This window comes from Meleagris gallopavo, chromosome 1 (assembly GCF_000146605.3).
Source record: "Meleagris gallopavo isolate NT-WF06-2002-E0010 breed Aviagen turkey brand Nicholas breeding stock chromosome 1, Turkey_5.1, whole genome shotgun sequence".
NCBI lineage: Eukaryota > Metazoa > Chordata > Aves > Galliformes > Phasianidae > Meleagris > Meleagris gallopavo.
The window spans coordinates 82,121,918-82,133,254 of record NC_015011.2 but is presented as its reverse complement, the minus strand read 5'-3'; the positions used below and the strand labels follow the sequence as shown (position 1 = coordinate 82,133,254).

General features: G+C 41.1%; 1 protein-coding gene across 1 annotated transcript; it reads left to right on the top strand.

Annotated features, from left to right (window-relative positions):
* Positions 1-2: 2 nt before the first annotated feature.
* Positions 3-10,355, top strand: SFT2D2 (SFT2 domain containing 2; the record flags this gene model as incomplete). Its single annotated transcript, XM_010720634.2, has 7 exons — positions 3-167; positions 335-420; positions 1,646-1,727; positions 4,919-4,954; positions 5,105-5,163; positions 5,858-5,887; positions 6,509-10,355. Coding segments are annotated over 7 exons (498 nt in total), but the record flags the coding sequence as incomplete, so codon positions are not given.
* Between the last annotated feature and the right edge of the window lie 982 nt (positions 10,356-11,337).

Below are 11,337 nucleotides of genomic sequence, written 5' to 3'. Positions count from 1 at the left end.
GTCCCCGGGAAGCTCAGGCACACGGGGTTGTGTTGGTAACTAATGGCGGTAACGCGCGCCTTCTGTACCCTCGTTTCCAGGTTATCGACGCGACTTCGTTGGGTTGGGGCACCCGAGTGAAAGGCTTCATCGCGTGCTTTGCGTTGGGATGCGTGTTCTCCGTGTTGGTAAGCGCTGATTGTTCTGAGCTGGGGAGGGCCCGCGAGGATCTGTACCCCGGTTGAGGTTTCTGGGTCACTGAGAGCACCAGGCTCGGTTCCAGTTAGATACAGCACGCTAATCGTTAACAAGAATGTTAACTCATGCACTTTTCTCTTTCTCTTCTCCTTTTTAGGGCAGTTGTCTGCTCTGGGTACCAAGGAAAGGGCTGATTCTCTTTGCAGCATTTTACACATTGGGGAATATTGCATCGATTGGAAGGTAATGATCTTTTATGTTAGTTCTCTAATAAAGGTGACAAGCTGGACTAGGTGTGGAAGTAGTAAAAACCAACCTGTTCGTGTGTGCACTTTTGTTTATGGAGATTCAGAGAATCATAGAACGGCCTGGGTTGAAAAGGAGCACAATGATCTTCTGGTGTCAACCCCCCTGCTATGTGCAGGGTCGCCAAACACCAGACCAGGCTGCCCAGAGCCACATCCAGCCTGGCCTTGAATGCCTCCAGGGATGGGGCATCCACAGCCTCCTTGGGCAACCTGTTCCAGTGTGTCACCAGACTCTGAGTGTGATTGTTCTCTTTTCACTAATAAGAACAGCACCTCCCTAGTAGCACCACAAAAGAAAGTACTGTGAAGACATTTTTTATTCATCCATTACAAAAACAACAAAACACAACACCAAAAGCCCGAAGTCATGCATTGAGCACTGCAGTTTTTAGTTTTTGGAGATGTGGTTTTTACCCCTCAGGATAATAATACTTCTTTGCCATTTTGCCTTTGATAACAGCACCGTGTGTTTGTGAGCTGTGTCTTAGCGAACACCTCTGTCGATAACCTTTTGTGTGTGTTGTGAAGGTTCTTGAAACACAGCTCTGCTTTGTGAAAACATAGCCTTTTGTGGCTGAGGAACATCAATAAGAAAGCACAGGGAATGGAACTGGAAGTAATACAGCAGCTATGCCTGAGGAATAACTCATTCAATGGCAATACAATCTTAGATAAAAATTTCGCCTTGTCTATTTGATGCAGTATAAGCCCTCAGTGCTCTAAGAAGGGTTCAGAAAGCAGACGTGAAAACAGCCCTTTATCAAAGGAACAGAGATGAATTACCTGGCAATCCATGCAGCCTGTGTGGCTGCTGGTTTCAAAGAGAGGGTTAAAAGCATCTGTTGGAATCGTCCAACTGAAGCTGACCTTCACCTGTGTTTCAGCATGAGAATTCTTCTAGGCTTAGTCAGTCGTTATGATTAATGCAAAGTTACAGAACAAATAGCTCAGGCAAAGAAGAGCAGGGATGGATCTTGTCTCATTGTATATCCCCTTTCTTTTGTTGTGCACTGATTACTGTAACAACATGGTGTCTCGGTATCCCATGTGACAACAGAAAAGTTTACAAAATAACCGCCCTTCATCATGAATCTGACTTGGTTTCACTTTTGCCTTTCACGCCTTAGGTGTTCATCTTGTTTTGTTTTTCTGTTTCACAGCACTCTATTTCTTATGGGACCAATGAAACAATTGAAAAGGATGTTTGAGCCTACCCGATTGATTGCTACTATTGTTATGTTAGTAAGTATCAAAAGAATCAGTTTTAACTCATAGAATCACCAATGCTGGAAAAGACCTCTAAAATCATGCAGTCCAACCATCCATCTACCTCCAGTATTTCCCCACTAAACCACGTCTCTTAGTACAACATCTAAACCGTTTCTCAAGCACCTCCAGGGATGGTGACTCACATCCCTGAGCAGCCCATTCCAGCGCCCAGCTATTGAGCCCTTCCTTGTAGGGTGATCTATGTCTCAGGATGTGTTGTGGGTGGAGTTCTTTCTTCGTCCTGTACAGTGTGGTGAAAAGATGTGTGTAGCACCAGCACTTTCTTGTAAGAAAGGGCTGAACCAAAGCCAAATTGTAACACTGACTAAGCATTAAGTATCTGTAGCTGCTGCGTGTAAGTCCTGCACACACATTTTTAGGGTGCTTGAGATCATGTCATGGTATTTTCTTGTTGCTTAAAGATGGGAAACTAATTTCTTAAAAGATGCACAGTGGAAGTTGCTAGATGTCTCTTATCTTGCATAATTTTGTATTTCTTTATACTCCATATGATTTGCTTTAAAAAATGGTGTTAGTATTTCCGCCCTGCTAAAATATTTGTTTCTGACAGCAAAGGGAAATGGAATCTCTGTGCTGTGGTGATCTTGGATTAAAAATAATGTCATACCAGTTGGCTGATAGCTTCAGGTTTTGAAACTCATGTGGCACAACGAAATTGCAAATGCAGCATTCAGCTGAAGTCAGCCCTTCCAGTTGTTTTCATCTTCTGAAGATGGGAACTATGGACAATCTTTTACTGTGGGGAAACGTTGCTGGTAATTCTCAGAGTTCCTCTTGTTTGAAGTGCTTTCCGGTTTTTTAAGCTCTTGTACTTTCTCTTGGAGAGTCTAAAATCAAGAAGGTGATTTAACTTGCAGGAAACTCCTCCCATTATTCAGTGTGAATGTCTTCAGAACATTCGCTTGATATCTGCGTTTTGTGGTTTGTATTTAAACATCTGTGAGTCTACAAGCAGCACATACAGCTTAGGACGCTGACCGCGTATGCTGACAGAGCAGCAGCAGTCAGGAAACCATCGTGTGGTGTGTTTGTGTGTGCAGTTAGGCTTCTTGGAGTCAGAAGTATGTCTGGAATGCACAGTGGAATAAAGAGAGGCAGTAGGTGTATGATGCAGTATGTATACCAACACACAAATCATCACCTTAAAAATTAATGGGAAAACTACATTTAATGCTGGTAATCATGGTTGAGGTAGAGTGTGTGATTTCTCTGGCAGTACATATGCTGCTGTCTTGCATCTGCACTAGTACGTGTCTTTTTTTTTTCACTCACGTAGAAGAGCGCACATTACAGTCTACAGTAGCACAATAGTAGGTGTGCATTGCAAATGTTTTCACTTTCTGCTGAAGAAAGGTGAAGTATCAGCATCTGCCATAGCTAAACAAACTGCCATGTCTTAATTTGAAAATGAAAACTTGAGCTAATAGTAAAATAGGAGATAATCCAAAGTGGACTACCAGTTCCCAAAGACATAATATAACGATGTGAAAAGAAAACATGTCTGAGTGGCTGTGGTGGGCTCTGTGTTAAACAGGGATGTTACAAACAATACCTGAAAGCACTTGAAAGTATGTTGTGGCTTTAATTGACAAGAATTTTTAAGAAGAGTGAAAAGGACGACCCATGGAATTACCAGTGTGCCAGCCTCACCTCTGTGCAGGGGAAGTTCATGGAGCAGATCTTCCTGGCATTTATGCTAAGATACATGAAAGAAGGAGGTGATGTGGGATTACCAGCATGGCTTCAGCGAGGTCAGGTCCTGCCTGACCAACCTGGTTGCTTTTTATATTGGTGTAACTGCATCAGTGGACAAGGGAAGAGTCACTGATGTCATCTGTCTGGACTTCAATAAGGCCTTTGACACAGTACCCTCACAATGTCCTTCTCTCCACATTGGAAAGATATGGATCGATGGGTGGATTATTCGATGAATGAGGAACTGGTTGTTAGACCCTACTCAGAGAGTGGTCAATGGCTCAATGTCCGGATGGAGATCAGTGACAAGCTGTGTCCCTCAGGGGTTTGTACTGGCACCAGTGCTCTTTAACATCTTCATCAATGACATCAACATTGGGACTGAGTGCACTCTCAGCAAATTTGCGGATGACACCAAGCTATGTGGTGTGGTCAACATGCCCAAGGGGCAAGATGCCATGTAGTGGGACCAGGACAGGCTTGAGCAGTGGGCCCAGGTCAACCCCGTGAAGTTCAACAAATTGAAGTGCAAGGTCTTGCACCTGGGTCGTGGCAACCTCCACTGTCAGTGTATTCCCCACAAGCTGCAGGTTGTAAGGGTGGAATGCAGCCCTGATGGAACACCTCCAGTATGAGGAGAGACTGAGAAAGCTGGGGCTGTTCAGCCTGGAGAAGACCTGAGAGCGGCCTCTTAGTGTTTAAAGGAGGCTGTAAGAAAGAAGAGAGAGTCTTGGAGGGTCTGTGGTGATAGGACAAGGGGAAATGGTTTCGAACTAAAAGAAGAGCGATCTAGTTTGGGTATAAGGAGAACGTTTTTATGGCAAGAGTGGTGAGGCACACAAGTTGCCCAGAGAGGTGGTGGTGTCTTTGGAGGCATTCAGGATCAGGCTGGATGGGGTTCTGAGCAACCTGATGTAGCTGTAGATGTCCCTGTTCATTGCAGAGAAGTTGGACTAGATAACCTTTAAGGGTCTCTTCCAACTCAAAGTGATTCTATGATTCTACTAATTCAATAATTACCTCTAGTTTCAAGACAGTAGTGGCCTTAAGAATGAACAAGAAATGTGACATGTACAGAGGCAGAAGAAAAGTCTTAACTGGCAAGTCTTACTTGTGCTAAAAGCTGAAATGCAGTGAATGCCTGCTCCACTGAGAAGTGTATGAGGAGAAGCAGGAACACGCTGGTGTTGCACGAGTGTGGAAGTCTACTGCTCTTGCTCCTTTGCAGACATGAATGTGTTGTCTGGAGATATCAAGCTGGTGTTTTCTCATTGCTTCAAAAACACAGTAGTAAGAGTGTTTTATATAAAGGGAACTGTCATACCTCATTGGATAGAACTATGAAATTATGTTATCTGTCTCTGAAGGAACTCATTGCAGTGTAAGAATATCTATGAAACCTGGAGAGTTGTTTGTATGTTTAATAGAAATCATTTGTTTTCTTCCAGTTGTGTCTCATATTAACGCTGTGTTCTGCTTTTTGGGTGAGTACTTGAGTCCTGTATCTATCTATCTATCTATCTATCTATCTATATATATATATATACTGGAGTATATTTAAGAAATGAGAATCTTGCATGGTTGTCTTACTGGCTGCTGTGTTTCCTCCCCTTCTCCCTGCCCTTCTCCCTCAGTGGCGTAAGGAAGGACTCGCGCTCCTTTTCTGTATCTTGCAGTTTTTTGCCTTGGCATGGTAAGTGATCTCCCTTATGCATGCACCTCACTTGGCATTAAGTGTAACAGAAAATAAAGAGGTGGATTGTGAAATTTGAGGTTGTATGCATGAAAGGCTAGGAAGATTTTGTACCCTACCATTCCCCTGGATGCAAGATAGTGCACCTATGAAGAGGTGACATATCGCTGCTCTTTGTTCTCCTTCCACTTCTGGAGGTTCCTTTTGAACGTGTTTAATTTCTGTGAGCTTGAGGTAAAACTTCTTTTTCTTTTGCCTTTTAATCAATTTGATGCTTACTTTGTTTAGTATTCTGCTTTTAGGGACTCTGTACTTGTTAGGTCAGATGACCCAGATGTGCCAATCAAGTTAAGCATCAGTTTTCTTTAAGTTACCATATTCTCTGTAAAATGCTATTGAATTAGTACAGGAGAGGGTAGGGAGCTTTACCTAGCCTTCAAAAGCAGTCTTATCTCCCTGTAGGTGTTGGAACATGAGGGCTGTTTGGAACACTGTTTCACGTGTCCTCTGATTTTGCCATTTCTCAGTGTGGCTGAGCTAAGGTTACTTGCAAGAATGTTCCTTCCTTTTCCTCACAACATCAGGGCTTCACTTTGGTTGTGTATCTTGCAGCCCTCTGTTTAGAGCAACACAGTTATGTTTTTTGTGACTCCAGCATAATCTGACGAGTAACCTTTACAATGTTCCATCTTAGGTACAGCATTTCCTTCATACCATTTGCAAGGTAAGTTTCTCTGCTCCCATACCTTTTGACGTCCTGAGGCTTCATGGTACCAAAGATTACTATATGGGAGCATTGTGATGTGTGGATTTAAGCTTTTCTATGGCAGTGTTTTAGGAGGAGGAAATACTTGTGGTTGCTTAAAAATGGGACTAAGCGTCTTCTTTAGTGGGGGGAACACAACTTAAGTGTAACAAAATGAAAAGGCTTCCTATGAAAATATGGAAGTGTGCAGCCCATATGCTAAATTTAACGTTTGCCATGAGAATGCCCAAATGCTGGTCCAAAATACTACTGGGCAAGTGTATTCTTCTGTGTACCTTTTTTTTTTTTCCTTCACTGTTCCCTCTGCTGTGAGCACTGTTACAGCATTTGAGTACAGTTTACGCTGCTTTATCAGCTCTGCTCTTCCTATGGGTACTATTACCATTGCAGCTGGGTGGGTACGGGGTGAGCAGACCTGCTTGCCTGTAATGCAGTCATGCAAGCCATGTAAGCACAATTAACAGGTAGTCAGCTGATCTCTAAAGGTGTGAGTATTGGTGGTGCTGCACCAGTTGGTGGTGCAGTGAGTCACCCAGCAGCTAACTGAGGTGACTGTTTTTTTCTTTCTCCTGCCCATAGGGATGCTGTGAAGAAATGTGTGTCTGTCTGTCTGTCCTAAGAGGAAAGCCGGATGCTTCACAAAGTTCTAGGAAGGATAGCAGAACTATGTTAAGATCACTGTGTATGTACTTTGCTACTTCTGTTCTAAACGCGTGCCTTTTGGCTGGTTGTTAGAGGCTCCTTGTGTTAAGTGCAGTGAATGCAATTGTGTGTTTTTGGTGTCCGTGGGACAGAGCACTCACGTGACTAAATGAAGTTCAGCCTGGAAGAAGAACTGGGCTGAGGCCCAGACTTTGCTTTGATGATTCTCATATGAAATTATTTGTTTTTGTAAAATTAACAAAGTAACACGTGAAGTCTGTAAAATGGAGACCGTGATTCTGGTGGTACCATGCCAGTCTAGAGGATTCCTTTTTGAAGAAGAAAAAGAAATCTATTGCTAGCTGATTCCTTCCTGACAACTCCTGTAGTAGCCTTACATCACTTAATCTTTGCACTACTTATATCAGATAATGGAATACTGGTGTTCTTTTTCTGCCTCTCTTGCAACATTTTGGGTTTATGATATTTTCAAAAGGCTTAATTCCAAATGAAAAAGCTGTTTTAGAGTACTTATGGAATGCTTGATTTTGTTTCCTTAAGCAAAAAAAAATCATTTTCAGTTTAGATTGATAGTGTTTTCTTAAAATACATGGAGGGGACGTTTTCATCTGCAAAGTCTGGTTCCTGTAAGAAAAGCACTTGCAAAATTAGGTTAATCAAGTTCTTTAGTTTCCAGGAATAATGAGTTCTTTGCTAATGACTCCAGCTGAATGCAATACATTCAAGCTAGGAAACCAATTTATCACTTGAAATGAGGTGGTTCTCTTCTCCCCAGCTGTAGCACAGGAGCAGTATGAAGCTGAGGGCACGACAGGTAGGCTGAGACAGAACCTGTGTGTGTCCTTTCTCAAAGGACAAAGTCCCTGTTGATAAGGTGGAACCAGGCTGATGTTTAAGCAAGTCTGGGGCAGGAAAAAGACATTTTCTTCTGAACCTGTGAATAAGTTAAAACTTCAGTGTGTCTTTTTTGTAAGTGAAATCAATTTCATTTCTCCTAAAACTCTCTTCTGCACTCATGAATTTCTTCTGCTCTGAGGAGGAAGTACAGCTTTCTATTGTTTTTTTTTTTGTGTTTTTTTAACCAAAGGAAGCATTCAACAGTCTTACTGCCAGCTTCAAACAAACGCTGAATGGTCAGTATCCAGATTCCAAGGCCATTGCCCATTCTTCTAATCTTCTAAGCTATGTGTAATCAAGTACTCCCAAACCATTTCAGTAGTCTGTTTAATATCTGAATGCAGGTTCCTGCTTCCACTATGTTGGATACTGTTTAACTATTCTTGCCTTTCCTATTAGCTGAAACTGGTGGCTGTGAAGGTCATTATCCGGTGAACTTTAATATGATCTGAATCCTCTTTCCTCATCTGCATGGAGTTCAGCCATGTAACTGCATTGCATTTGCATAGCAAGTCCTTGACTTGCACCACAAAGACTTCAGTGTAGCAAAAGCCTGGATCTATTCAGCAATGAAGTACAAGCCCACAGTGAAGCAGAATAATTCTGTGTGGTTCTCAGAAAGTTACTAGAAACAGAATTAACTCTAAACATTAATTGTCCTTCTGATAATTTATAAAACAGTAGCAACCTCCCATGAGGATCCTTTCTAAAAACAAACAAAAAAGTATCTTTTGAGGATATGAAAGGGGAACTTCAATAAGTTTTTTCTGTTTTCCAGCTGGCTAGAGGTACTCTTGGAAAGCCATTTGAACAGAAAAGGCCTTCTTGAAAATGTGCTACGTTGGGATGAATCAGTTCTGGGGGATGACTTCCCCAAGTGCTATTTCCCACTGCTTTTCTTCCTTTCTTTCTTTCCATAGGATTTTGAAGTTAGTGTTGAAATGACTACATTGACTATTACTATTTTTTTAATAAGGAGTTAGTTAAAAGCTCAAGAGAGATTGAGAATTAAAGAACGCCTATTCATTTTTTCTCTGACTCTGGATATCTAAATGGATGTAAGACTTTTTTTTTTTTAATGAGGGAGTATGTTCAAAACCTAACATACATCTGTCAAAGGCCCCATGTTAGGCTTCTGTTAGGGCTTGGATAATACATACAGAATTCCTTTGTGTCAGACTAGTTGAAATAGAACTCCTGTGCCTTTCATATCCCAGTGTTTGCTTAGTTTTAATATCTCTGGGTGTTCCCAGAGAACTCTACAAGTATAGTGTATGGTATTTTTCCTTCCCCCCTCTGGGAAAGTTCTGTTAATTTGTATAATCATTCCAGGCCTATCAGCAGTCAACATAATGGAGTTTTACTTCTGTTTTGTTTGGGTTTTTTTAATAATTCAGATTAGGAAGAGAAAAAGCCTTTTGCGTACTCCTTGACTAGCTTTTGCAGGGCTGTAGTACCATGACTCTCTAGCATTTTCCTTGTAAAAACACTAGATTTGCTGCATACTGCTTTTTCAACTTGTATACTATAGCTAAGTGGGACCTTTTAGTGTTGTGAGTACAGTCACTTGGAAGTAGGAAATTTAGACTCTGGAGCTGCTGCTTTCACTACCAAGAAGTGGTAAACTTGAATGGATTCACACACACTTTTTTTAAAGCTGTAATTCCAGTTCCACAGCCACGTTTGATACAATAATAAAGAAGAACAAAGGTTTATTTGACTGCGTAGCACACGAGACTTAGCAGTAGTGCCCATAAGGGAAGGGAATTCAAAAGGAGATGGCAAAGACATGGGTGATCACCATAGTGCCACTAGGATTCACGTTGCCTTCTGGTGTTGTGTTCTGTTCTTGTGAAGGTCAGATGGTAACAGAGATTCTCCGTATCCTTGCCAATATGTGAAAACTACTCAGGGTTTGTCACTTCATCTACAAGCAGTTTTGATTTAAAGGTAATTCCTCTCTATCAGAGCAAAACACTGTGGATTCTTACTCACATATTTAGTTATAGTTGCACACAGGCAATTGCCAGGTTTAGCAGTAGAAGAGTCTTCTATCTTGTTGTTCAAATAATTTATGTGATCGAGAGGTAAACTAATATGAGTGTGCCCTCTTGACCGGTTTCAATCTGAATTAGGTTACACCATTTTTGTGATTAAGACTTCTATATGTTTGGAGTTGATTTCATCAGCTTTGGTTATCTGCTTACCAGGAAGCATGATGGACTTTTTTAAAGCCCTCTAGCTTTCTGTCATAATGTCCTTCAAAGCAGGAATGTTTGTCATGTGCACTCTGCTGCAAAGAGATATTTGTGTTTTAAATCATAAGGCTCCTTCCTAAATAAACCTACAGCACTTAATTCAAGACTGACTTTCTAAAGAAAGTTGGATGCCCATCTCAGTAGAGTTTGGTGCTCTACCAGAAAATGCTTCTTGAAAGCCTCACTGTTGGTCAACTTGCCCATTGAATTTTGGGTTGTGTTTTTTTGTTTGTTTGTTTGTTTGTTTGTTTTCAGTACTGATCACTGTAAGCAAGCAGCCTTAGCATGAAATATGCATATCTGGGATCAGCTGACTTTGCAGATACAGTAGAAATGGAAATGGGTGACGAGAGGTATTTGTTCCCATAGCACTGAGATTCAGAACATGAAAATGTGGGATTTTTTCATTACTCCAGGGTTTTGCTCTGGTTGGTGTGATTGTGAATACTGATGCTATCTGAGATGGTTCTACTGTGCTGATGTGAACAACGTGGTCTTGCTAAGTATTTGCTGTAGTAAGACTGCCCATGAGCTGCTCCGAAACCCAAGGAAGAAATTTCTGAACAAATTTTAAAAGATTTTAAGAAATCACATGGGGGAAAAAAAAATAGAATTCATAAGGCTTTGTTTAAATACTTAGTATGCAATTCTGGGAGAGAGCGGAGTCATTGCTATGGGATGGCTTCCAGCAAGGTTGCAGAAGGATGGGTCTGGATTGGTTGCAACTTGTGGGTAAGTGACAGCTGTGCCTGTAACACACTTGGGGGCTTACAGTGCTGCTGCTTACGTGCAGTCTGAAGCTCATGTTCAGGAAATTCCATTGGGGAAAAACACGGATCCCTGAAGGTTGTACGCTTTTGCTGTGTACTAAGATTGAAAGAGCATTTGTTGAGTTCATGAAAATGGTTCTTACTCTGTTTTGGTACTTAATCCTGTTGATGAAGACGAGATGACCGTTGCTATTGTGGACTTCAAAATTGAGGAGGAGGATACATATAAACACACATCTGTCTTAACTACTGATGTTTACAGCCATAGCAAGTCCTGACCATGTAGGACAGAAAGCACAAAAATGGTATATTTTCTTAAAAGTGTGTGCCTCGCAGTCTTTTGCAACACAAAATTTTTCTAACAGCTGTGGGAATTGTTTTGTAAAACAAAAACTGAACTCTCGGAATTTGACCACAATGTTTTGTATTGTTACTGATTCTATTTGTTATTACTCTTTTTCTGTGTATTTGCACTGTTTGATTTCTACTTTGATAAATATCTTTTTTCAGATCTTTTTCTGTAAGGAAGCCCTCACTTACGAGTGTTATTTTTTCCTTCAATAAAGTTGTAATTGCATTAAACAAATTGCTCTTGCAGTTAATTTGGACAATTTAATGATGATGACTCCAGACGACGCTCAATTTGCTGATGAGGTGGGGGGTGATACGATTAATTTTTTTTAACCTCAAGTGTCAACATAATTTTGCCAACAAATTATTGATTTAGTCTGTGCTACAGAGCAAATAACTCCTCATTCCATTCTGTCAGCAAAAATTATTAGTCATGTCTCTGTCTTTTCTTTATGAAATAGTGCATTCT